This window comes from Agelaius tricolor, unplaced genomic scaffold, assembly GCF_023055355.1.
Source record: "Agelaius tricolor isolate 1412-34295 unplaced genomic scaffold, bAgeTri1.0.p SCAF_6, whole genome shotgun sequence".
Classification (NCBI taxonomy): domain Eukaryota; kingdom Metazoa; phylum Chordata; class Aves; order Passeriformes; family Icteridae; genus Agelaius; species Agelaius tricolor.
The window spans coordinates 30,511,067-30,539,004 of record NW_027269266.1 but is presented as its reverse complement, the minus strand read 5'-3'; the positions used below and the strand labels follow the sequence as shown (position 1 = coordinate 30,539,004).

Sequence of the window (27,938 nt, the reverse complement as noted above, 5' to 3'; positions counted from 1 at the left end):
GCTGGAATAATACAAATGTCTTGAATGTGTGCATCAGGTCTAGTCTAACCCTCAGGAACTAAATCACAATGTGGATTGTAGCTAGATCTCATACATGTATATGTTAACAAAAATTGTATTCCTGTCCTCTATTCTCCTGACCTTTTCCTCTCTCCTCTGCTTGGTTTTGGTTTTGTTTTTTTTTTAGTGTAACCATTATGTATTTTCAGTGGGTCCTTCATATTCCATTTTTTTTGTGATCCATTCCATGGCAGAAAACCAATTAGTATTTTCAGCTCACAATTTAGGCATGTCCTTCACGCTCATTCCTTTTTGTCCCTGTAGTTAGAATATAGGCAACATCAGACAGGATCAGAATATGCCAGAACAGTATGTGATCTTGCAGTAGAATAAGTACTTTACTAATAAAGTTACGGTTGAAAAGGGAGATGAACAAATCTATGTACCAGAGCTGAACAGAGTAGGGCTGCTATAAAAGACAGATTATGACATGGATTCAGATCTGTTTTTTACATCAGCAGAGGCTAAAACTCAGGCCAACCTCCTAGGAATGAAAATTTATTTGTAATTGAACAGGAACTAACTAAGGAATTGACTGAAACTCTTTAAGTAAGTGACGTGCAAGAAACTTTTACCCAAAATTAAATATTTTGCAGACCTAGATGACAAGGAAGACTTTTCCTCAATATTGCCTTCTTTTCCATTGTGAGATAATTTACTCTTCAGTTGATTATTTGCTTCTGATTCACCAAGGAAAAAGAGCAAGGGTTGGCACATACAGTTCCAGCCTTCCATTTACAACAGAAGCACAAAACAACCAACACCATTTATGGTCCAGGCAGGAAGAGGCAGAACCATTCCTGTAAAGAAGAGTGCATGTCAAGGCTCTGTTAAAGCCTCAAGCTGTGGTGACCACTGGCTACCAATGTTCATGTGATGTCTCCACTGGGACAAAGCACCTGTTGGGAACCCAGTGCTTTCCTGCACTGACAGAGCAAGTTTAGCTGTGTCATCATCTTGGGACATTTTCTACTTAAGGAACTGCATACCTGGTCTCAAATACTGCAAGGTATCAGCAGTACTATTGTAGCTATTGGTGCATGCTGGAGGAGGAAGCACCAAAACTGTACAGGATACAGGATCAGGGAAACCTTTCTGAGGTGACTGAGCAGAAAGGATATCGTTTTTAATAAAACCATGGTTAAAATGCAATTCTCATGATTGCAAGTCAAAATTTAGGCCTTTGTTTCGTAGAAGCACGCAAGACTGGATCCTGTGACTTTACCTCCATGTGTGTACAACAAAAGTAGCCCCCCAGCCTTGCATATTAAATATCCTCTTGCCATAACACAACATCCCTGATGACACAGACCCACACAAATTCATATGGTCGCATAAACACATTCATATAAGTGTTCTTCCTTGCACCGCGGGAGCAGAACCCCGGAGAACGAGCTGGGGGAGGTGGAAGATAAGGGGACACAGGAGCAGGGTGATCATTTTCATGGCGCGAAGGAGCAGTCCTCGTAGCAGAGAGGAGGAGGCCTTAGTGCGTGGAGTGGCAGGAGGGGCGCGGGGCTGCCCCGCGTTGTCCCAAAATAAGTTCCTTTCAGCCGGTGTGCAAGAGGCCAGTCCACACACAGAGTCGAGGTATTTGATTTATTGACAGCTCTGCGCAGAGAGCGGTGCTGGGTGAGAAATCCACAAAGCCTTCACGACGACTCCCAAAACTTCTCTCTATCATACATTTTAGCAACAAAAGCGCTAATGTTCATCGACTACAAGTTACCTCCTTCTCTTACTAATTAGCATTCCATCTTCTATTGGTTAATTATTCTCTCGCTTCTCATGCTAATGAGCCCGCATGCTCAGTCCTTCTCTTCTCTTGAGTCGGTGGTCCGTGAGTCGGTCCCACATCTCCCCCTGCCGGAATTACGTTCTAGCCAGTCACAGCTGCTTCCGCACAGTCGCCAAGTTGTCTTGGGCAGTTTCTTCCTTATCTTGGGAGTTCTGCCGTATGTTCTTGTGGCCCGTGAATTCTGCGTTCTTTGTGTCCACTATCAGTGGTAACTCCTTCCCAGGCTTTGTTAGCCTCCTTCTAGGTCGGATATCACTGAAACATATCCAGCCCTGAACCTTGACAAGGCAATTCTACCGACAGCTAATTTGTCTTTAAACGCCGGGACATCACTCAGTGCTTGCTTGACAGCTGCCTGTCTCAGGGATTAAATCTCCCTTCTTACTCATTAGGCTTGAAAGCTCACAAATATCAGAGATCAAAGAACATCCTTTCTTAAGAACGTTTTTTTACAAATTCCACATTTCTGCAGCAACACCCGCTCACCCGGCGGGCCGGGGCGGGGCGGGGCTGCGGGACACCGCGCTCGCTCCCGCGCCGGCGGAGCGCGCATGCGCGACGGGTCTCCCCGCAGCGCCCGTCGCCTCCTTTGTGAGGGGCGGGCGCGGCCCCGCCCCGAGCGCGGTGCCGGGCGCAGACGGAGCGGCCGCGGCGGCGCCATTTTGCGGCGGTGCGGGAGGCGCGGGCGGGAGGTGGCTGTGGTGGTAGTGCTGGTAATAGCGGCAATAGCGGTAACGGTGGCGATAACAGCGGCCGTGGGTGTTGTTGCTAATCGGGACTAGCGTCCCCCTTTCGCCCCAGCCCCTTGGCCAGGACTCTGCCGACATGAGCGACGTGGAGGAGAACAACTTCGAGGGGAGGGTGAGTGGCCTCCCCTGCGCGGGCCGTGTCGCGGGGGGGATCGGACCCGGGGGCGGTGGGTGGCGGCACTCGGCGTCCTCGGGCCTAGCGGGGGTGGGGGCAGCGCAGCTTGGCTCTAAAATGGCTCCTTCGGGCGCCCGAGGCTTGCCTGGGCCGTGGGTGACGGCCCGCGTCCCTCTCTGCTGCCCGCGTCTCTCCTCACACGCTCCCTGCTCCCATCGCCCCGGCGGGCTGCGGGCGCCGGGTCCCGGTGCTGCGGGCCGGCCCCTGCCCAGCCAGCGCAGGCTGATCCTGTGCAGACAGCGCTGCTGGAGCCCCGGGGTTCCTCCACGCTGCTCTGTTCCCATCCCGCGGTCCCGAGCCGCCTGGTTGCCGCCGGGCCTGGGGATCGCTGTCCTGCCCGTTCCCGCGCCCCCGGCCGGGCCGCCGAGGCCTCCTCCCGCCCGAAAGAGGAGGGACCCCGCGCGCGTCCTTTTGTGCGAGGTGAGCGGTATCTCCTGGCTCGGGAGCTGCCTCGGGCCGGGCCCCCTCCCGCCACTGGGGAGGTCCGGCCGTCGTTATTAAACCATTGAAAGTCATCGATCGTGAAGCTGAAGGCTTCGAACGAGCTGCTGTGGCTTTGTAACCTCGTTAGGCCTATGTCTTCCCTCTGATGGCTGCGGGTTTTCATGTACACGTGTGACAGGTCCCTACCATTTTCAGTGTTTTTGTGGTTTTGTTTTTTGGGTTTTTTTAAGTGATGATCGAGCAGGAATTAGAAGCTGCTTGAAACAGGAACGAAATGTCTGCTCCTCCATCACAATTTACTTTTTTTTTTTTTAATTTTGCAGAGGTTTTCTTTTTGTTTGTTCTTTTGAGAGATTCTTTAGAAGAACACCTGAGCATCCTCTTGGTGACTCTCTCTGGTGATCCAGTGACAGCAGCCTTGCAGTTACATATATAGCTACTGTCTGGGGAAACAAGCAATAAAATCTTGAAAGAACGGCATTACCTTCCACAAATTATTTTTGCATTACTATTGTTGCCATTTTTGTGGTGATTAAAAAAAAATCCATAGGCTGCAAGTTCTTTACCCAGCTATGCAATAACTGCTGCTGCTTCCTCGGTGAGGTAAACAAAACCTTGCCTTGTGTTGATTGCTTGGACAAAAGGTGGCTGTGTAGCTAAGCAGTATTGGGGTAAATAAACAGATCTTTGAAGGGGTAACAGCTAAGTTTCAGAAACTTGAGCAGTGAGCGTGCTTGTTTTTTTTTTTTTTTTTCTCTTTTTCAAGATGATGGTAATCTCCCATTTTACAGTCAAGATTTGTATCTTTAAGGATTATTTTCTTGTCTGTATTCCCAGTGTGGGTTATTGTTAGGGAAGAAATTGTGTTAGGTTAATTGTCAGAACATCGGTATTGGGCTCTTTGATGGGACTGTTGTTTTTGTTACAAAGCTATGATAGCTCTGTACTTTCAGCATTTCTGCACATCACCTCCTCCCAGATGTAGAATTAAAATGTTTTGAGAGAACATGAAGTCTGAAAAGTCCTACAGTAGCAGTTTCTGTGACTTCTGCTTATCAGTTTTTGGGCTGGTTTTTTTTTTTTTTTTTTTTTGTGATGGAAAATTTACCTGTTGGCAAGAACTGCTGACTGTGTTGAGTCTTCATTTGGAAAACTTCGTTTGTTTTTGCTCCCTACACTGAAAATTCTCAATCAGTAAGGCATAACTGAGCATAATGGCAGGTACTTGATTGATTTCTAGTTGGGAGTTTTGTAGTTCTACTGAAGAACTTTTGTAAGCCTTTTTATTTTTTTTTTCTTCAGTAATACTGCTTTGTTGTGATGGTACTAACATTCTTGAAATAAGGAATTCTATTTCAGAGTAATGCTTTATTTTTCGTTTCCATTGGAAGTGCTCACAGGCATAAAATTAAGCACATATAACTTTGAGACTGTAATGTTTAGTCTGCTATTCCCAACTCTGTCAGACACTGAATATCCTGATGCTTCAGTTTGCTACATCCAGGCACTGAGCACTGAGAGCAAAGCAGAAGTTTTCATTGAGAGAAAGAACTGCAGAAACTGTAAGAAAGTTTGTAAAGAACCTGTTTTCATGGAATTTGGCACGAATAAGAATTCTGAGTACCCTTTCAATTCTTCCACCCCCTGTCAGTTTAAGTGCTAATTAGTGTGATGAGCTTTTAAAAACTGAATGCCGAAAGAGTAAGGGTGTTTTAAGTTTAGTTTAAGGTCTTTTATATTTCATCTTGTATATGGATGTTGTCCCAAAAGCACTTCAGTGAAAGTTGAGTATTAGCAGAATTGTTTTAAATGCTAATTTTATCGACAGTAAGATACTGTATGTGCTTTGCCTCTAATTTATGATTTTAAATTCATATTAACTTATCTGAATAGGCTATTAATAGTTATGGAAATAACTTTCAATGAAATTGCTTAGTTTGCACTCTTTAAAACTTCCATTTCTAAAGTATTGTGTGTGAAATCATTGTAGAGCTTTTCTTTCTCGAACTCGCTCCTTTATTGACTTTTTTTTTAAGCTCATATTTATCAAATATGCTCAAACTAATCAACATCTGCTCTGGTTTTGTGTCATTTTGTTTCAACTTGTTTCAAACAAATTCAACTTTGTTTCAAGCAAGTTCTTTATTAAGAATGTGGCTGGTTGAACAGAAGAAAACCCCCTCCTCAAGCAAGGTGATTTAATAGAAAGAAATTTACAGAGGAATTAAAAATACAGTGGACGTGCTAGAGCTAAGTTTGTGGACATTAGGAATTAAAAAAAATTTAAATTGTATTTCTTATCCAGTGACTTGGCTTTGGAAACATCAAAGTATTTTATCACCACTGAATGTTTTTTGTGAACAGATTAGAAAAATGAGGCTTTTTTTATCTTTTATTTCTGTCAGATGGCAGGCAACTCTTACTTCCTTTCATATTTTTTTGTTATTTTTTATTATTTTTTATAAATTTTTGTTATTTTATTATTTTTTATTTGGTGTTCAATCCTTGATGCAACTTTAGATGTTTCCCAGAGCAATGAACAGAAGGGAGTCTGAACAAACCTGCATTTCAGTAGCACCACTTGAAACTTTGATCAGTTGTTTCTGTTGAGCTTCTGGTAACATTTAATTTCTGTAATCTTAACAGTTTAGTAGTTTTCTACCAGTATATTCTACCAGTGTTGTTTGTCTAAATAGGCAAAACCTTTTATCAGAATAAAGATAAAATTCCATTTTACAACTCTGTATTGATTGTCTTCATTCTAATGGTCCTGCTGTATGCAGTATCTTATAGTAGAATAAATAGTATAATCTAATAAAACACTTCAAGAAATGCAGGATTTTGCACGTGGCCCATCCTGTTGAAGGGAATATGCAAATTTCATAGGTACACAAATGGCTTTTGGGTTAGTTTAGCTGTGAAACTGCCTTATGTTTGCTTCATAAAGTTTGGATGCAAAATACTTAGATACCTATGGAATTACGGAACTGATCAACTTTGAGATTATTTCTTTGGCAAAAAAAACCCCAAGGGCTTGCTTAGCTATTGTATTACACCTCTCCTGCAGTGGCAGTCTGCCACCTCTATGGAAAGGCAGGAATGTTGCTTCCCACACCTTTTCAAACACAAGCACAATGGACTGCTAATGCTCAGGGGTTCTGCATTCCCTTGGAGAGTGCTGTGATCACCCTGCAGTGTCTAATGACAATGTGTGAGAGTTTTTCTTCTGGAAGTCTGATTTTTAATTTTTATTGTTTTAATCAAGCTTAATAAATTTTGCATTGTTCTGGACCTTGCCAGCTGGGAAAACCGCTCCTTTTGAACACGTTCTTTTTGCTGTCTTCCGTGTCTGGTAGAGGAATGACTACAGAACCCTCCCTGAAGAGGTGATTTTCAAGCCTTAGTGAGAAGATGAGCTTGTAATTTCAAAAAGTTTATTGCTGAAGCCTTTTCTTTCTTTTCATACGTGGGATCATTGCGAAATACATAAAGTTTGCTTATGTTAGTAACTTTTAAAATATCCATGTCTTCTAGGTAACAACTTAAAAGATGCTTTTTATACAGAAGCTTATTATGTGTACTATTGTCATAGTCATAGAAGATCAGCTAATTAAGGGATCCATTTTTTTTAGTATAGTGACAGATCACAGTATGAAGCAAAAAGGATTTAACTTCTCTTTTGAGCTTCAAGGAAGGTTGGTAGATTCCTGCCAAAATATAATCTTGTCCTCATAAATGAGATGTCAATAGCTTAACAGTTTTATCCTGTGTATGTGGGCTGCTGCTAAATTCATGTTTCTTTTTTGACTGCTTATATTTTTCTGTCCTCTTTTAATAGAGTTTGACTGCATTTATTTTTTTAGTTTGGGTAGGAGTTTTTAACAAGATTTTTGGAAATGGTATTGCTTGACCACTTGTCCTGTCTTTTTTTTTTCACTCCAGGTCAAATGAATTTCACCTGATATTTCTGTGGGATTTAATATTTTGGGTTTTTTGTTTTGTTTGTGTTTTTTTTTAATTTCCCATGCTTTGCTATAGAAAGCTTAGTTTAAACTTAGGTTGTTATTTTTAGTTAGCATCTCACTCTAAATTTTGATAGCCTTTCAGTCATACTCTGAAATTGTAAGGTGAGAGTTAGGGTAAGGCATGACAAGTTCAGGACAGAAGAGTAGTGTGAAAGAACATGAAATTGTTTTGTTTGGTTGGTTTGATAAAGGTGTTGGTTGGTTGGTCACTTGTTTGTTTTGTTTGTTGTGGATCCCCCCCCATGTTCTTTATCATACCTTCTTTTGATGGGTGAAAAATGGAAAGAAAACTTCTTCAAGACTTCTGTAATTCTCCTCTGCATAAAAGTGTTTAAATGCTTTTAAAACAGTAATTACATTGGAAAGTAGGATTTCTTTTGAAAAATGCAAGGGATTTAAGTGGTAGATAGAACTTTTTGATCAGTTAAACAGTTTTATCAGTATGGATGAAGTACGTGGACTGATGTCCACCTGGCTCAGATGGATCATCTAAAGCTGTTGGTAGTTGCTCAGTGTCTGGGTTTGTATGATCATGGAGTAGTGGGCGTGGAGGAGAAATCCTTTCTATATCACTTTGGTTTGTTACTTCCTGGGAATGAAGGAAGGTAACAAGGATTAAAAATACTCCTCAGTACTCTCTTTACATGCTTCTAGCTGTGTATTTTATCCAGAGAATCAGTAACTGAATCTGCAAAATTTTTTTTATTTTTGTGTTTGTCTACAATTTTGGCTCCAAGTTCCAATTCTTGGTGAATCATTAGTCCCATTTCCTGGTGTGTATTTGAGGAAACCACTACATCTTACTCTGAAGAAGCACTGTTACAACTGAGTTCAGTTTTTTTGTAATTAATTTTGGCAGGGGGGAGGGTGTTTGGGTTTTTTTGTGTGGGTGGGTTTTTTGGTGTTTTGGGGAGAGATGTTTCCTGGAAAAGTGTTATTGGCAGATGCAGGGTTTATTTTGAAAGGGAAGTCTGATCTGAAGAATATGATGAAGTTGTGTTTCTTTTCCTGCAGACTCTAGTGGCAGCAAATTTAGATAGTTTGACATGGGGATAGTGAATTATCTGCCTACAAGTTTGCAAGGGTGAAAGTAGTGACTGGACAGCTGCATAACGAAGCCCAAGGCATTAAGATAGGTACTGTCTGTAGGAGGCTGGTGGGATGAGGAGCTGAGTTTACACTGAGTCTCATCTGTGGCCCTTGAATGACTAAGGATCTTTAGAACAGAAAGATAAGAAAGTGGTGCTGACGATCCAAAGTGCAATTTTAGTCTTTTCTCTCCTACACAATATTTAGTTTCTGTGGTAATAACAGAGCTAAGATGAGAATGCATAGGCTGCTTTAAGACTGGTACAAAACTGAGGTATTTTAGTGCATTGGGGTAATAGAGTTGTCTGCTTTCTTATGTTAAAGATGACATACTAAGAGCGTTGAGTACTTTTGTCATATGTATTGCAGAATGGATATAAGTGGTTCATGAAGAACAATTGGGTTGGTCTGTGGTGTAGACTAATATACAGCTTGCTAATTGTTTAATTATAGTGGTAAGTAGAGAAGAAAAATTCTTTAAAATCTCTCTTTGTGATTCCTCGAAGCTCTGAATCCCTTAATCCCTGCCTGTAGTTTTGCTGATATAAATATTACTAGGCACTTTCTCAGAATCATCCTTAAGTCCTTAAACTTTTGCAGGTTATTGTGATTCTCTTAGTCTCCTTTAGAAGCATTGTAGGAGTTGTAACTAGGTGAACTATGTTGCATTAGAAGATGAGATGTAATTGCTTCCCAGTGACAGTGTGCAACTGCTATCAGGTAATGTCTCTTCAGCTGCAGCTTATATCCACAGTTACTTGGTTGAGGAAGTTCAAAATCTCTGAGAATTTACATGGTTCCCTCTGTCATTGCAGATTTCAAGTTGTATATTTGTGAATACAGCCCATAAGGGTTTTAAACAGATACTTCCAAAAGACCTTAACCTATATGAAATTATGTAATATTTGCTTTTGTCAACTTTATATAGATTTGGTGTCATAGCTGATATTATTAAAGACTCTGTGGGTGGTATTGTAAGATGCTTCAGTTGAATAGCTAAGAACACTAAGCTGACTTGAGCAATTGTGTCCATGGTACTTTTGGCACCTCCCAGCACTTCTAGATTGTGCAGGATCCGGGGATGGGATGGGGGTTGCCTTTGTTCAGGTTTCCAGAGTTCTCGTTCAAGAATTGATCTTTCAGATGTAAAAAGTATGGAAAATGCAGTATCCTTATGAAGGAGTGTCTGAGGAGGGTGAATTCTTTGTCTTTTTTTATTGAAGGGTGTTTTCTGAATCTGATGTAACTTTGAATGTTTTTCCTTATTACTGATCATTTTTACTAGGGAGAAAAATACAAATAGTTCCCAGAGAAATTGGCAGTTGTTGCAAGTGATGAGTTATAAAGAGAAGAATTTAAGAGGCTGTCAGACATTGAAGAGTACAAAGAGGCGAGGTGATAAAAAGATAATATTAGTGGTTATGAGAGAAATTTTTGTTTATTGCAAACAGTGAATTCCAAATGTTAAGCCACCAAATTTGGTAATATTTAAAGGCATGTACATAATTTATTTCAGTGAAGTCCTGTCGTTAGCTTAGTACATAGCCATCTTCATAAGGGTTATATGGTCCACTGTTCACAGCCAAGCTTTGAATTTGGCCTTCATTATTAAAGTTTGGCAGGCCTATCATCCTAGTAGGTGACATTCTCCATGAGTCCTTTGTCCTTTTTATTGAGGTAAAGGGGAGTGGTAGTGTGGCTGCAATAGTTGTTAGTAAGGAGCTTCTCAGGTTCTGTTTCTGGTGAATTTACTGTCTGGAAATACGAAGACAGCATCTTTGATAAAGAACTCCAGCCCAAGGTAGTGAAGAATTTTAACTGCAAAAGAAACTGCAAATCTGGACATAGGTAGAGTAAGAAAGAGAAAAAATTGTGAAGACAGTCAGATGGAGAAATCATGCAAATAAACATGAAATGTAACACCCGTGGGAGGGGATCTTGGTATGCATTTTTCATTAAGTATTTTGTGAAGTTACAAATGTATATAGCATACTGTTCTGTAGGGGTTTTTATAGCTAAGCTCCCTAGAAATGCTGTGCACTATGAAATGTGAGGAAATCCTAACCTGCTCTTTGTTTGCTTGTTTTCCTAGTTTTTCTCTTGTGTGCCTTACCATGCAAGAAAAAAACCCCTCCTGTTTTTACTTCTATTGCATTGCTTTAACGATATGGTTCTACATCTTAGTTTATATGGATTATATAAGGAAAACAGGATAACAATGAGGAAGAAAAAGTAGGAAGAATAATAATTTATGTTGCTTATACCTATATGCATGTGTTTTGTGAGTAAGTATGTGCATAGATAGGTTTTGACTGGAAATCTTTGGCCATTCTGTTGAATTGAATGTCTTAGTAATCTGTAGGAGTAAAATTTGGGATATTTAATACTGAGAAGCACATAGTTATTATTTTAGGGGGGGGGAATCACTGATATCAACACTTCAATATATTTGTGCTAATTAGTTTTTAGTGTATCTATGTATCTTACAAAAAAAAATCTCAGAGGGGAGGAGGGTAGCTTTGCAAATACAGTAAAACACTGAGAACTCAGTAAGCTTATTGTTAGAACATAGACACTTATACAGTTTTAAAGATAATTTTTTTAAAAAGTTGTTTTATAAAATAGTTTCTTGCACTTTACCTGCTGGCTTTTCAAATTGGTAGATAACATCTGAACTCCAGCAGAGTTTTATAATCCCCACGTGCTTAAATATACTAAATGTTCTTTTTCCATTAAGGTTAATGTTCGTGAAGAAATTGAAGAGTTTTTTCCAAGAATGTGGAAGATAAATCAAGATAAAAGAAGGCTAATGAAAAGTATTAAAGATCAGAAAATTAAAATTGAATGGGGGAAAAAATTGAACAGAAGATTGGTCAGATAGAAGCACTTGAATATTTTTTTAAGGCTATAATGAATTGTTTGAATTGGGGAAGAATACACGAAGTATGAAAAATGAAAAACTCAATGAAGAATGAAGAAAAGTAGAAAGCAAGAGTGAAGTAGAATTAAAAGAATCTGGAAGAATGAATGGGTCCTAGGTTAAGTAAATGTATGGTTTATGTTCCAGTGTCTGTATGATCAAGTTGTAGATGAATTTGCATGATTACTTAGTTAATAGAGAATTGGTGATCTGGTTCAAGCAGGGACCTATTTGAGGCAAGCATACAATATTAACAGTGGGTTAGCAAAACGAAATTTGTTTTGGAGGGTATTGCCTAACCATTTGTTTTTCAGGAGCAATCAATATAATAGAATTACTGTACTGTAAATGTTAGGAGTTAGGCATTTACACAACCAATACCATTTTTAATACTGTCTTTTTTGTTAGGAGTCTCGCTCCCAGTCAAAATCTCCAGCTGGGAGTCCTGCTCGTGTAAAATCAGAGAGCAGGTCAGGATCTCGCAGTCCATCGAGGGCTTCCAAACATTCTGAATCGCACTCTAGGTCAAGATCAAAATCAAGGTATGCTCACAAAGTTATTCATGTCAGCTCAGCGTTACTGCTGTTATTTTAGTAGGTTGGTGAAGTTTCTTTTCCCCTGTTGTAGAAAATACGAACTCTTTGGGATGTATTAACATGGATATGTTAATTTGCCTGTTTGTGCTCATACAAGTGGATAAAGTTGGAAATTGATTTCATGGGTACGAATAGAGAAAATACTATAATTATAAGTAATCATGTAGAAATCACAGCTGAAATATGTAGGTTTCTCTCTTCCAGAAGGTAGAGAATGGATTGCATTTCAATTTTGTGAAGCTGTTTCCTTCTCCTGAAATTGTTTATGTGGGGGAGTTCTTGTGTAGACCTCTCCTTTAGGGGGCAAAAAAAAAAGTTAAGTTACACCTGACACCTACTCTTTTTACTCTTACATAAAAAGAGTAAGCTGTCTAACTGTTGGAAATACTGGAAAACAGTGTTTGTGAATGTTCTTGACATTCTTTCATTGGAGGCTTTAAAAATATAATCAAAAACTATGTCTTAATTTGTGTGTGGTCTTAATTTATGAGAGTTTTAAGATTTAAATTCATTTTTCAATGCTGCACATGTCTTCTCTGTCCTTCTCTACCCCAAGTATGGATGTGTGGAGGTAAAGCTTTATAGCTTTCAGGTCTGATGGAGCTTGCATGGATCAGAAGAGAAATGTCTTAGGCTTTTTTCTCTAAATATGCCATAAGTATTACCTGGTTTATACTACCTATCTTCTCTATTCCCTTTTAGCAACATATTGATGAAAATGGGGAGAGCTACTGAATCTTTCTTTAACAACCTTGAGAGAAACCAGAATACAGCATTTGTAGCACTAGAGGGGAAAGAGGAATAGTCTTACGTTGTCTCTCCTTCCCAGTTCTTGGGAGAGATCAGTAATACATCTTCTCTATTTATACACTTTATGCCAGAGCAACTGAAAGAGTTGCTGTGCTCTGAATTGCCAAAGTTCAACTAATGTTACAGTTTCTCTTCTTGCAGTGTTTAGCCAGGTGATTACCTACCTTATTATCAGCAAGACATTTGCAAAGAAGTGTTTGAGGATTAGAGCAGGTGTTTGGGGTTTGCTTTTTTTTTGGTCTGGAATAATTTTCATGCCTAGACAAACTTTACTTGTAGATATTGCAGCACTGTAGTCCTGCCAGGTATTTCAATTTTTCAGTCAAAACAGTACTTTACAGTGTGGCATATCTAATTTCTGTGCCACTGTGCAGTTGTTAGTTAGATAAGCAGCCAAGCTGATGTAAGTTTAAACTCTGAAATTCCTGAAAGCTGTTGTGAATATAATCCTCAGTGTATGCCAGAATTACTCTCAAAGAGTTAAAAATGGTGCTACTGAGCAGGTTATTAGAGATCCATGCAATCTTTAGGTGTGCAAGGTAGAAAAAGCTTAATGGGTTTAATATTGTAGACACCATCTAAAAAAAGATTTTTCTCTAGAAAATGTACTGTTTAGAGTTCAATAAATGATGGCCACATGCATTTGCCCTGACTGAAGGCTTTCTCTTTGTCGAAGATCCAGGTCCAGAAGACATTCGCACAGACGTTACACTCGTTCCAGATCCCATTCTCATTCCCATAGGAGACGCTCTCGAAGCAGATCATACACACCAGAATACCGTCGGCGCAGGAGCCGCAGTCATTCGCCAATGTCCAACAGGAGAAGGCACACTGGCAGCAGAGTATGTCATGTTCAAAAAGGCTGAGTATCGACAAAACAATTGCTGCTTGCATCAGTGTAGTCCACGTTACCTGCAGGCTGAGTTTGACCTGCTGGTTTGTCACTGGAGGATGCAGGGATTGGATGGGAGTGGGGGTTATGTGTGGAGCAATCTCTGTCCTTACAGCTGAGCGCTTACTTCTTGGGCCTGCAACTAACTGGCAGGGAAGTTGTAGAATTTAATTGAAAAACATTCTATTGCAAGTCAGTATGTGCAGGTAGGGTGACATTTGGCTTCAGTCAGCTCTAGAAGTTGAGCTGTTCTGATTCTTTTTTTGTTGTTGTTGTTAAAAAAGTATATAACCTTTACAAAAATGAGACCACATCTGTGTATGCTGGCAACCTGAAAGTATTGATAAGATTGACATAGGGATCCATAGAAGGAAATTCCCAAGTGTTTATTTGCTTATAGAGCATATGTTGATTGCCTGTGATTTTAGGCTTCTGATTGTTTCATTTGATTTACCTTGAAGTAATGCCTTGTGTTATTAGGTAATAAGTAAATCTTTATAGTAGACTAGAAAAATTTACATTTGTGAAAAGGAGGCACAGTAAGTCTTTCAAAATATAGATGAGACATGTTTCTGTATGAGCAGGAGGAAGTATAGCTACACCAACCAAAATCTAAAATACTAATCCTGTCGTTCTGAGATTTCTCCTTGTGTCCTTCTTTGTAACAGCAGAATGGTTGGGGTTGAAAATTGGAAAGCAATTTTGCCACTTCTTTTCTTGTAGAGAGAGCTTGCATACTGGGTTGATGGGAGGTGGTACAAAAACCGAATACAGAAGTTGCCCTTTAGTCCTCCACAATCAGTTTAGGCCTTCCAGTGGTGATGTAGTTGTCACTTGGCACTTAGGGTCTGCAGACTGATCTCAGTATTCTCTTGCCTTGGAAAAATTCATGGGGTTTAAGTCTAAGAGGGGTGTTAAAAACATGCAAGAGGTATGGATGGGGGAGGAATTTACCTGAACAATTATTTAAATGACGGATTTCATTATACTTACAGGATTTTAGTAATAAAATTAGTATAGTTGCCAGTGCCATTGAAATATGGAGTAAAAAATACATATCTTGATGTGCATAATTAAAACTTTTGAGTTACAAACTGCCAGGTCTTGTGCTCTTTAGCTATAGTGTGGAATTGCAGAATATTCATGTCTTAAAACAGAAGTTTGAACTTTGACAAATGGAAAGAAAGGAACTTCACATATATGAGTAGTGCAGGCATCTTATTTTCACAATAGGTTCCTGAGCAAATGTGCTGAAAAAAATATGACAGAAGATCTAAACCTTTTCAGTCTTTGAATCAGGTTGAAAAGCAGGCACTGAGGCATAAATTATAATTCATAGATTACTTACTGAAACTGAAATACAACTTTCAGTTGTGTCAGCTTCCAGTTGTTATTTTGGCAGAAACAATAAATCTCTGTGCTTGTTGCTGGTGTTTTAAATTGCTGCATCTAGTAGTACAGGTGCCAGACACCTAACTGAAAAACATGAAAAACTGAAAAAGATTTTGATCAAAATAATCTTACAGAGGATTTGTTAGATACAAATTCTCTGGCATGTAAAGAAATTTTGAACCTAAAAGAGAACTTGTACCTTGTACTAGTACATATTTGACTTTGTCTAGATGAAGTGAAATTTTTAAGTATCCCACATCATGATAGGGATTTTGTGCTAAAGAAATATGCATGCTTTTGGATTACAGTTTCACAGAACTGGCCTTCAACACTTGTTGCTCTCTAGATGAAAGAATCAGGTGCCTTTCATCCAGTTTACAAGTGGAAAGATTAACTTACAAGTGTAAATATTGACTTTCAGTATATTGGGTAGGAAATGCTGAGGTGGAGGAAGTTTCAGTAGAAGCTAGATTATGGTTCAGTTGCCTGTGCTTAGGAGCTCAAGTGCTCATATGTATTGTGGGCAGCTGGAGGCAGCATGCTCTCCTAGTGCCTGTGATGACCATGCAAAAGGGCTGAAGGGGGGAGTTCAAGCTGGCCGACCTGTCTGCAGCACAGATTTGTGTGTGGTGTCTGCCCCTTGGTAGTTTAAATATTACATACTAATAACATGGGTTCCTCTTGTTCTGTAGCTTTTCTGTATATCAGAATGATAAATTTTATTAACTGTTTTTTACCAACATGAGAAACTTGTCTTGGTCTTTTTTCTAAAATTAAAACCATTGAAAGTAGTTGCTTTTTGAAACCATCTTACAATTAGAATGATAACTGTTAATGTGTTAAACTGTGTATTACCTGTTTAGTTTTCTTCAGAGCAAATTTTTTATAATTGATAATTTTTGATATAAGAATATTCAAATTTTAATAATTTTTTAGAAACAAAAACTAATTGGAGTTGAACATTTGTGTTACCAGGCTAATCCAGATCCTAATACCTGTCTTGGAGTGTTTGGTCTCAGTTTGTACACTACTGAGAGAGATTTACGTGAAGTCTTCTCCCGTTACGGACCTCTGACTGGTGTCAATGTGGTTTATGATCAGCGGACTGGACGATCAAGAGGATTTGCTTTCGTTTATTTTGAGAGAATTGATGACTCTAAAGAGGTAAATGCATGCTTTGATACTTTTTTCAGGTGTGCTCTTTATGCATTATCTTCATTAACTGTCCGTAAAAAAAGACAATGAGTTTTTGAGTGTGTATTCACTAGCAGATTCTCACACTGAGATTAATTTTAAATGCTTTGTTCAAGCAATGTGGCAGTTCTAAACAAATGAAGCATTTGAGTTCAGGTGCATGGGCAGATATTGAGCATAAGCTGTCTGTATTAAATCACCAATGAGCTCTGGACTTTGATTTTAGTCTGTTACTTCAAAATGCAAATAAATCTTTAACGCTTCTAGATCTAAAGTATTTTTGAGACATTTTGGAAGTTAAAGTTTTAAGTTGTTTTCTAAATGAAAATTCTGGTGATTCCTTGTGTATTTTCTCCTTTTAGGCATTTGAAAAACAGTAGGGTTTGTCTTGATTTGTACCTTGGTCAATTGCTTTCCTTGTTGTTTAACAGATAGCTGTTAATAGCTAGACTGAGTTGTTAGTATAATAGATCTGTAAGGAAAGAATTAAAGAATATGAACAGCAGCCTGTGTTATGATCCATCACAATTTACATTAAGTTTTTTTTACCCCTATAATGATACCATGAAGTTTACCACGTTTACTGAAATTCGTAGATAAAGTTGCTATTAAAAGTAAAGACACCGTCTAAAAACTACTTTAAGTCTGCCTTGTGTGCATCTCTTTCTTTGGGACAGACTTCATCTTGTTTATGGATTAATAGGTTTGGGCAGATGTGCTGTTTGACTCTGTGTGCATTTGCCAGGTTTTATTTATAAGGAGGTACTAAATACGATTCCTCTCTTTATAGATCATTTAGTATTGAAGGCAGGGAGGATGGCTGCTCTGGAACCTATCAGAAGCTGAAAAATAAGAATGCTGCTGCTACTTGATAATATTTAAATGAAAAAAAACTTGTATTTGGATTATTTGATTGAACTAAGTTCTTGTTTGACTTCTGGTACGATCCAGAATCAGTTTATGGGAAGAGTAGTCTTGTAGATGTATATATGTGTGCTTGTTGCAAGTTATAGAGGTAAGTAAAAGGACACAAAACTTCCTTTAGTGTCCCTTCTATATTCTCCTGCAGTCTCAGTTGGAGAGGTTGGTAGAGAGATTAATGGGATGGATAGCTGTATATCCATCTGTCTTTAATGGCCTGCTCTGTTCTAACTTCTAGACTTGTATTTCTTTGCGCACTGAATTTGTTGGGATTTTGAAAAAGTGGCTGTTTTGTAAAACATTTTGCATCTGAAATATTTGCACAGTATTCCTTGGCACATCCATGTACCAGTCTTGTCTGCTGGTACAGCTTTTTTTCTCTTTCTTTTTTTTTTTTTTTTTTAAAGCTTCATATGTCCTTAGAGGTAGGTTTTTTTCCCTGGTTGCTACAGGCAATGGTCGTGCGTGATACCATGCGTTTCTTAAAATGTTCTGTGTAAATAGCATGAAGTAATTTGTTTAGCACAAAGCTGTTTTGGCAGATGCTATGAAGCTGGAATGCAAAGGAAAACAAAAAGAGATGTTACTTCCATTCAGAAATACAGAAGTAAAGATTAGGGCCTTAAGCAGGTACCAAAATAATTTGGAATGTAATTAAACCCATTTTTCTTTTCTCCAACGGGTTGGTGCCTGAAAAGGGGGAAAGGATGCAAACTCTCCCAACACCTGGAATTTAAATAACTGAAACATTTTGGCAAGAAGGACAGAAGCAAAACTTGTTTATTTGACTTAGTTCATGAGCCTTGAGGACAGATTTGAAGATGGCAATAAGTGGCAGCTGGTGTAGAAAAAGGGGAGATATATAAATGTAGGTACATACAGACATATAGCTAGATAGCTGTAGGTGTGAAATTTTGCAGCAGGCCCCATAGAAGAACACTGAAAGAAACGTAGCATTCTGTGTTTGGAAGATATGCATACTCAACTTTCCAGACTAAAAGCAATGACACTTGAATTACTTCTGTTCTGAATAACTAACTCCTCTTAAAAATAATAATAATTTTAAAAACTCCAACCAACCAAAAACCATAACCAGAATCCCAAACCTTCAACATCCAAAACATCTAAATAAAGAGATGATATATTGAACTAAATTACAACCCCATATAAAGATAGATGGATTAAATGAGAGTAGAACTCTAGGGAAAAAGTTGGATTTTTCATAGTCTCTACTATTGCCCTTCAGGAAGGCTAGCATAGGGAAGCTTCTCAACAGACCTGCTCTGAAATACAGGTAATACTAAAATTTTACATCAAATTAATTGTGAGTAGTTATGTTTAAGCTTTCATAACTTAATTACTGTCAGTTGTGCATGGATTCTCGTGCAGCTAAAAATCCCTCAGGATCTTCGTCATCCTACCACGTTTACAAACTGGATCAGTTATTGAACTAGTTAGTGTTGCTGTGAGTCGTGATTCTGAAACCAAGTTGTGCAGTGGCCATATGGTGGTAAAGACATTTTAAGTTGTCAACTAGATCGATGTTTTGGAACTCCAAAGACAATGTAAAATAGCATTTCTTAAAGGTGATACTTCTCAGTGTCCTAAAAATACAGAAGGGACGGTTTTAAAGTGTATTTTTACCTAAACAGTTTTAAAATTTCAGAATTTCAGATTATCAGGCCGTAACAGCCTTGTTGTTAGCTGTTCATGAGCATCTTGGTTATAAAGAGGAACAGTAGCTTAGCTTTTGATAACTACTACACAGAGAAACTGCCAAAGCATCACAGTAGCTTCAGACATTCCACTACAACAGGACTGAGAAAGAAGTTTTCAAAGCATGTCTCCAGTCCAGGAGATTTCTTGTAGAATATGTTCTATTCTGTTTGAAACTCTGCCAAGGTTAAGATGAAACTTCATGATCAGACAGAAGGTTCCTTTTCCATCAGATGTCTTTTATTGCAGTGGTATAGTGTTTGCAAAATAACACTCAACTGGATTCTTAGGTTTTGATCCATATTGAAGGTGCTCGTGGACACTGTCTTTAGTTCAAAGTGTGATAGCAGACAGTAAATGTCAAGGACTGATGGATGTCTAGGAAACAACTGATGAATGTCTAATGATTGTATGGGAACCTGAGGATTTGCTGTGCCAATGTTCTTGTCTGTCAGCTTGTTCAAAGCCTGTTTGAAAAGCTGTCATTATGTGCCTGTTTTTAGAATGGGTATATAGTGGGTTTAATTTATTGTAAAGTTATTTCAAGAAGTTTTTGTTTTTTAAAAAATATTTGGTATTACTTTTTTGCCTTAGGTGGTGCAGCGTCTTGTCTTGGCCACCCTTTTCCAAGTCCTCAGAATGTGCAAGTCCTTTGCATGTGCAACATGCAAAGGGCAATATCTGTAAACATCTGTTCAAGACTTGTTTCTCACACTCTCTTACATAGTCTTCAGTATTGGCAACACTGGCATGCAGCCAGTGTTGTAATATTGTTTTGCAATGTTTTCACTAAATTATAGAGGATATTTATCTGCCCATCACATAAGGACTTTTCTCCTGTGTTTAAGAGGATTACTAACTTCTGTGTACTAGGATGAGAAAAAAATTAGGTTGATGGAGGAGGAATTGTGTCAGGGTCTTAACAGTAAGTTGAGAAAATCATGAGTGAAAAGTGCTGGCTGTTCTAGGGACGTGGTTCTTACTACAGTTACCAGGGATGTCATATGCTGCTAAACCAGCTTTTCAGTAGCTCAGACTGTGAAGTGTTAGTTGTTTAAACTGAGGCTACTATGAATGTACTGTCTGTAGGAGGAACTCGTCTAAGAAGCATCAGCTACAGCAGCTGTTGGCAATATGGAATTTTCTAATGCTAGTTAGATGTTCTTCAAAAAGTTTTGAGCATCTTTCCAGAACCATTTTCTGAAGTGCTGTTCATTAACAATCAACACAAATCAGTAACATCTTTCAGTTGCCAAAAACCAGAATAATAATGGAGTTTATCAGTTCAACTTGAAAAACATAAAATGTGTGATGCAAGCAGACTAGCTTAGAACCAATGTTATTGAGCAAAACTCCCATGGCTTGTTGAAGAAATGGTTTAAGTATTGTTCGTGGTATCAAAAACAACCCTTCATATACCAGAAAAGAGCACTAGAAGGTATCAGATGTTTGGAATTACAAGTTACAGACTTCTGGAGACTCTGAAATACCATGAAGTTGCTAATACTTGAAGCTCTAAAGTATGCTTTAAAGATAATACATTAAATCCATCAATGCTGAAGCTCATAACTGTATATGTTTAAAAGTTATCATTGAAATCTCAAACTAGAGAATGTAAATTGAATGTTGTTTGAAAGTGAAATGGACACTTGAATTGAACTTGGCAGACTGCAGCAAGTGTAAAAAGATAAGTTTCTTTGTTAATTCTGTCAGGTTTTTTTTCCAGAATTTTTTTCAGTTGTTCTCAGTAAATCCAGAACTGAATGAGTAATCAATTACTGGAGGGGGGAATCTAATCCATTGTGTCTTTCATCCCTTGCTGTAGCTGTGATGGAGTGGAGATCATGTTTTTTTCAGTGTCATTAAATGCAGTAGACAAGAACTTCGAGTAAAAAACAGACAAAGAAACCCCCAAAATGACAGCGAGGAAAAGAAAAGGCAGTACCTTGTGTAGTTATTTTTAAGTTGTGAGAACGTATTTTCAAAATAAGTCACAATATAAACTGCTTGTGTTTGACTATTTAAGCATATTCAGTCTGTATGTTGTTAACTTTTTAGTGATTGAAAGTTATTGAAATAGTTATCCAAACTGGAAGTCTTTAATTTTTTTTAGTGAATTCTTGATTAACTAATACCAGCCACCCATGTAAGTTTGCGCATTTAATTAAAAGTTGTGTTTCCAAACTTGTTTTATTCTATCTACCTAATTGGTCACACATGTAGAAAACATTATATATTGCATTAAATATCAAATGACCTTGAAATCTTTCTTAAATTTATTGCTTTCTGACTTTTTTGAGCCACTGGAGATGATACTGTAGTTCTGGAACTGCTCATTTGGTCAAACTAACACCTTATAGATAATCAGTTTTCTTATTATGGATAGTCTGCTGAAGGTTTAAAATTCCGAAACTTTAAAAATGTGATCCAAGATTGAACCTATGCCATTCCCAGTCCTAGTTCTATGTTCTGACTGCAGACATATAGGTGTATATTCTAGCCTACAAAAATCAAGTTTTTAATAGAATTTGCTACTAGAATTTTTATTATATGTTTATAGGAATGCTGTGTTCTTGCTTACTGTCCTCTTGCAAAAGCCATGCAAGTCTTTTAACAACATTCAGATATTTAGAAAATAATCTAGGTTGTAATAAAAATAGATTGTTGACTGTTTAAAGACTCCTACGAGGGTATTGTGTGTCTTAAAAACCAATATTATTTGATTTTTTTCTTTTTAAAGTTTCATTTCATCATCTTAAACAGTATTTGAGAATTTATTAAACAGCATTTGAGAATCTGGCATTTTTAGAGAGAATATGCAATTTTTTCTCTTTGACACTGAAATATTCTTAACACAGCAGTCATGCACACCCAAAACCATTGAGAAAAGGAAAGTGAAATTTGTTTTGAATATGACTGCCAGTAAGAAAATTTTGTGAAACTCAAAACTTTTTTGTACACTACTTTAACTTCCAATAAAGCACAGAAGTGGAAGTGATTAGGATCACTTAGATATTTTTACAGCCTTCATACAAAATACATACTGTTGTATTGGTTACATGAACACAGGTTTTCAGAGAGGGCTTTTTGTCATCCTCCAGCAGTCCTTGCCTAATAATGTCAGCGTAAGTACTTCACTTCAGAGACCTGAGGTGTGCAGTTAAGAGTGGTGCAGAGAATCTTCTCTTTAGAAGCAATTTCCAGTTGCTAATTACTGAATATGAGTGATCCATACTATTAATTGTAGGTTTTGGCTTTCCTGTTTGAGGATACAGTCAGCACTATAAGAGGCTTTATTGTTTTTGTCTATCTATTAAAGATTTTCTCTATTTTAAAAATTTTTAATTGGCAATTATTGCTGAGAGCTGTAAAAGGAAAATGTTTTAATATTTGGTAGGACATTAGAAATTATGGCCAGGGTGTTGGGAGTTCTGTGCAGTCTGGTAACCATGATCTTTATACACTGAAATGTAACACATTTCCTGGTATTTCTAAAACAAACAGCCAGCTCTCAAAATTAATTCTTCATTTCTCTTGCTGGTATGTTGGTCTTCTTTATACTGCTCCCTCTGTCAAAGAATTCTTCCTCTGGAAGAGGTGTTTGTTGGCTTAACTAAATAAGACAAATATGCCAGATGTTCTGGATTTGAGGTGGCTTCTTGTCAGCTAAGCTTATTATTCTGGAAGTTGTTAACTGGGCTTGAAAATGCCATGCTGCAGAAAATTTCTTACAATTTAACTTGCTGCATTTCCAGAAAGATGTGTTTCATCACAAAGGTAATTTTTCAGCCAGATATTTGCAGCCTTCATTGTTAGGCTTGTGCACACATACTTTCCTAGGATGCATGCACAGATTTATTTTCATTTATATCATCCTTGTGGGGAAAAAAAAAAAAAAAGATGTTAAGGCTAGAAGACTAAAGCTGAGGAATGTGTTTTAGTCACAAAATATACCTGAGTGTATATTGAAAGACTTGAAATGCTCTTTGCTGTGCCTTGCAGTTGGCTAAATGTAGTTAGTTTTGTACAGGAACACAAATCACTAGGTGGCGATATAGTATGGACACAAACAGCATTACTAAAATACAAACTCTCTCTCAATAAATACATCACTGATCATCAGTCACCTCCAGTTTGGACACAGCAGTTAAATCATATGGATATCAGATTTCTGTATCTCCTTTACAATTTGTATGTAAGTTCAGTGAGGCTCTTGTTAGAGTTGAGATTTTTGAATAAATGTTTCATTATTAAAAAGAAAAAAAGTTCTCTGTTTAGAGCCACCTTCATGTTTTGAGGTTGTGTCTTGTTTTTTGTAGATAAAAAAATAGCAAAGTGGTTATGTTCTTTAACTCAAGATTGTAACAGTGTCTCTTCTCCAGACGTGAAAAATTAAAATAATGTGTATTGGACTAAGTGCTATGTTTAGTGTTGAGAAGTGGTGTGTATTGGTATTTCAGGGATTCTATAGCAGATAACAAAAGCTATTAAAATTCAAAAAGCAAATTTTAAAAAAATCCTTTCAAGTCCATTATTAGCTTTTAAAATTAATTGTTGTGGATTTGTTGGGGTTTTGGTTTTTAGGTTATTTTTGCATGGATATAAGTCTCAAAAAGTTCACTGTGCCCCTTTGAATAACTTACTTTGATGGTTTGAGTTTGTGAAAGGCCATTGTATTGATTCTCAGAGTGGAGGAGCTGGGGCTGGAACACCCAGCGAGTGCGTGCAGGGGCTGCGGGCAGTTCTGAAGGCACGGGCGTCTGAGCGCAGAGCCTTGTGTGTATCACTTAAGCGAGCTGCTATTGTGAGAGGGAGTGGGGAGGAAGGTTGTAATTAGGTATCCATGTAGGCTGAACCCGCCATTTTACTAAGCTCTGCTGAAGTAGGTCCTTGTAAGGGAGATGGCAGGAGGCTGGGAGAGCATGAAATGGCAGCCGACGAGCAGTAATCCGGCCATATGCACCCTACAGGAAGCCACTGTTTTGCACAGCTTTTGAATCCGCCCATCCCCTCTGGGGCAGAGGCGGCGGTAGGAAAGATGCAGCTTTCAGAAAAAAGCTGGTTTGGCTTTCAGTTTGCCTTTCACATGGGTAGAAGATAAAGTCTAGGGAGAGTGGCTGTGTTAGTGGTTAGCCTGTGCTCCCTTAAGAAGGATTGAGAGTCGCATTAGTTCGGCCCCCCAGTGTAGTCCTGTAACACCACCAGCACACAGGCATGGGGACAAGAGATGAGCCAGTCGCCACAGTGGGGCACTAGTAACCAGTCTAAACAAGACAAGTTCCAGGCTTGTTTTTCTGGTGGAAAATAATGTGTTTGTACATAGCCTTCCATAGTTACCAGTAGGTTGCAGATGTCACATCCCTGTTCCTTGTCTCTCCTGCAGGCAATGGAGCATGCAAATGGAATGGAGCTGGATGGCAGGAGGATTCGAGTGGATTATTCAATCACCAAAAGAGCACATACACCCACCCCAGGCATCTACATGGGCAGGCCAACACAGTGAGTTCAGTGGATTTAAACTGAATGCTAGATTCTGGTTGAAGAAATTACTAATATACGCTCTCAAATCCTACTGTTGTTTATTGTATCTTGATTTGTAGAAATATTGAAGGACCTGTTAATAAAAAATAATATCCAGCATGATCAATTAATGTATCCTTAGCCTGCTGAAATTCTAAAGTGCCCATTTGCCTTTGATTTTGATGGGAATTAGCATCAAATCCTTTGTTTTTCAGGGAGATTTGGAACGTGGTTTTATTTAACTACTTTGTCTGTATGTTTTTGTTATACAGTCTTAAGTGTCTGATTTACTACAAGACCACTTAAAAATATTTTAAATAATTTATATTTATCTCTCTAATAATTTAACTCAAGATGAAGACTAGATATATGAAGGGGGTTTTGTTTTTGTTTTTTCTTTTCCCCTAATAGCAGTGGAGGAGGTGGTGGCGGTGGAGCGGGTCGTCGCCGGGACTCATACTATGATAGGGGGTATGACAGAGGGTACGACAGATATGAAGAATATGACTACAGATACAGGTACCTTATCTTTATTTCATTTCTGTAACAGTGGATTTGTTGGAAAGTTAGATGACAAAACATACTCAGTTTGTAGCAATATTCTGCATACATGTCTGTTATGTGTTAGAGCCTCATTCCCTTAGGTTTTATGGGACTGAAGTAGTCAGAATCTTCAGTGTTTATGTAATTTTGTTTTACTGTTGGGCAAGGGGTAATTTTGCTGTGCTAAGGAGGTGTAGAGCATGTATCCCAGGAATCGAGTGGACAGATAAAAAGGGAACTGATTTTTCTATGCTGTATATAGAACCAGAGACAGCTGATACACACTGCTGTTTAAAAAGGGATTATTTGTAGATGGGATTTTTAATGCTTGACATTTCATAACCATCTTGCTGTTTTGAAAGTTATCTGGTTTCAGAGAATGTTGTTCAACAAGAATTGTAGGCATCTGGAAAAGCACTTTATGTGTTTGTAATGCTAGCGAGAGTTTATTAAATTCTTTGTCTGGGAATATCCTAGAGTTTAAACACATCAAATAGAGAAATATAAAAGCATTTGTTAAATAACCATAAGTCACAGCCAAATAAAGCAGAAATCATTCATGCAGGCCAAGTCTTTCAGTGCTAAGGAAGTGGTTCTGTTCTGTAGAAGTGATGTGAATAAGGCTCCTTTCATAATGGATGTTGTTTGGTTTCTTTTTTAATTTCCTTTAAAGGAGACGATCACCATCGCCTTATTATAGTCGATACCGATCGCGATCAAGATCCCGTTCCTATAGTCCAAGTAAGTAAATGCAAGTGAATAAACAGGATCTGGCTGTTTTTTGTTATATTAATTGATCAATGGGAATTCTGAATGTGAAAGCAAAAAAAGCTGGGCACAGTTAAGTTGAGATAATGTGTACAGTTAGTTTATGATTGTGTAATTAGTAATTGTGTCATCTTTTGTTTTTTCCAGGGCGCTACTGAAGATCAGAAGAGTTACAGTTGAGGACTTGATTTTTAAATACAAAGTTCAGATCTTTAGCTTCCCTACTGCTTTCCCTTCCATCTTCCCTTTCTTGTCCTCCTTCCAGCTCTTTCACAAGTCTTTGGTTCATTTAGAATATACATATTTTCAGTTGAAGTATTCCTATTTTCCACCCCTTCTTCTTGTAATACTCTTAAATATTGTAATTGTTGTAGTTTTTGTGTAGTAAAACATCTTGAGCAAAAGAATAGAAAACCCCAAAGTGCTGATACATTTTGGAAGTCATTCCTATTTTATTTCTAAAACAGTTGGACTCCTGACTAATCAGAAGAGAGCATTGATATTTTTAAAGCTTGCATGTCATATGTAGTATACACACTCGGATACTTTAACATAAACCTGCATTTCCAAGTAACTTGTTAATCTTTCTGTTAAAATGTTTACCTATTACTTTGATAAACAAGTAATGACTTTGAGTCTTTTCTGTAATGATAAATTTGCTTAGATAGTCATGAACCAGAGGATTTTTAATTTTTTTTTTTGTCAAGTAGTTGCTTTGAAAGTAGACTATTTGAGCTAGATCAGAGTTTGGTATTTGACTGACTGGGAGAATAGATCCTTGTACACTCAAAATTAAGGCTGTGTGTTTTATAGAAAAAAGTTTCTGGATTGCTACACAGTGGATAACAGTTGAAATTAAAATTGTTAAATTCCTGGGGTCTTTGTGGTACTTCATTGAATATTTCCTTTTAATTGGTGCAAGAGAAAAATATTTATTGAACATAGCAATTAGTTATATAATTTGCTGTTCATGAAAGAAAAAATGGCCAACTTTTTGGTATTGAAATAATGATGGAGCAAGTTTTGTTTCCAGTCCTTTTTGAACTTTTGGAAGTATGGATGGAAAAACCTACAGCTATGTGTAAACCTTTTTTTTCCCCCCAATAAAAGTTAAGTCCACTGATAATGTGGTTTCTTGTCTCTCATTCTGCGTCTTGTATCACTTCGGAAAGTATATTAAACAGTACTTGATACTGGGGTGTAGTTGATAAAGTCAGCTTTTACCTGTCTTTTCAGGAGCCTTGTCTTCCCTGAGAATCAGTATGTGGTTATTTGGGATGGCTAACCTGGATGGGTAGTCCAGCTTTCTCTTGTGCCATCCTTGTCACTTGCTGGAGTTGTGGTGAGATGGTGGAATAAAAGAAACCCTGTTGACTTTGTTTAGTTTTCTGGCAAGTGGCTGGTTGAATGTTGATATTGCCACAGCAAAAGGAATACAACCACAAAGCCCTTGCAGCAAATTTTCATCCTGATTGTCAGGGAAGGCCATCAAAAGAGTTTATCATGATTTGAAGAGGGTAAGTCTATGAAATGTAATTGCATTAGCTGTTTCTGTGTTGGTGCCAGGAACTATTAACAAGTAGTTAAAAGAAACACCAGCACACATCTTTAAAGTTTGTTAGAATATGCCAGAAAAATTGGTGACAAAACAAGTTCTAACTGGTTATTGCTCAATACCTTTGAATCCATGATGTCTTACCATAAATTTCAGTTGGAAATTCTTAGTAAATTGAAAGCAGAGTGGCTGAAACACTGAAGCCAAATCTTTCAACTCTGATGAATTTACCTGTATTAATTGGTGATCCAGGCAAATTAGGAAACGTTAAGAAAATTTTTCTTTGTAAACCAAAGTCCCAACATCTCAAGAACTATTGGTATATTTAATTTTGGTTTTGTTCTTCCAAAACATGGAAAGCAGTGTGCAGAAACAGTGAGTTGGCCAGTGTGACACCCAGGCACAAGGACTGCAAGGAGGATCCAGGGAGCTTACAGGCCTATTGGTCTGACCTTGGTGCCCAGGATGGTTGTGGAGCAGCTATCTTGAGTGCCATCACACATACAGGACAACTGAGGGATCAGGCCCTGCAGGCATGGGTTTAGGAAAGGCAAGTCCCGCCTGACTAACTGATCTTATCCCATGACCCAGTGACCTGCTGAGTGGGAGAGGGAAAGGCTGTGGATCTTGTCTACCTGGACTGCAGCAAGGCCTTTGATAGATACTGTCTCCCATGGCATATGGCATTCTCCTGGAAAAGCTGGTAGTCCTATGGTTTGGACTGGTGCACTCTTCACTGAATAAAAAAACAGTCTGGGTATCTGGCCCCAG

The 27,938-nt window shown here is 38.3% G+C and overlaps 1 protein-coding gene across 3 annotated transcripts; it reads left to right on the top strand.

Annotated features, from left to right (window-relative positions):
* Positions 1–2,468: 2,468 nt before the first annotated feature.
* TRA2A (transformer 2 alpha homolog) lies at positions 2,469–26,738 on the top strand. 3 transcript variants are annotated; one of them, XM_071429200.1, is made up of 8 exons: positions 2,469–2,719; positions 11,669–11,802; positions 13,349–13,508; positions 15,926–16,114; positions 24,165–24,280; positions 24,713–24,820; positions 25,518–25,585; positions 25,760–26,738. In XM_071429200.1, exons 1-8 carry the CDS (start codon positions 2,684–2,686, stop codon positions 25,768–25,770), a joined length of 822 nt encoding a protein of 273 aa, XP_071285301.1. In that variant the 5' UTR covers positions 2,469–2,683; the 3' UTR covers positions 25,771–26,738. The 3 variants fall into 3 exon arrangements, with proteins under 3 accessions (XP_071285301.1, XP_071285298.1, XP_071285299.1); XM_071429197.1 differs by having other exon boundaries at positions 2,474–2,719; positions 13,343–13,508; XM_071429198.1 differs by having other exon boundaries at positions 2,477–2,719; positions 13,343–13,508; positions 24,716–24,820.
* Positions 26,739–27,938: the final 1,200 nt, after the last annotated feature.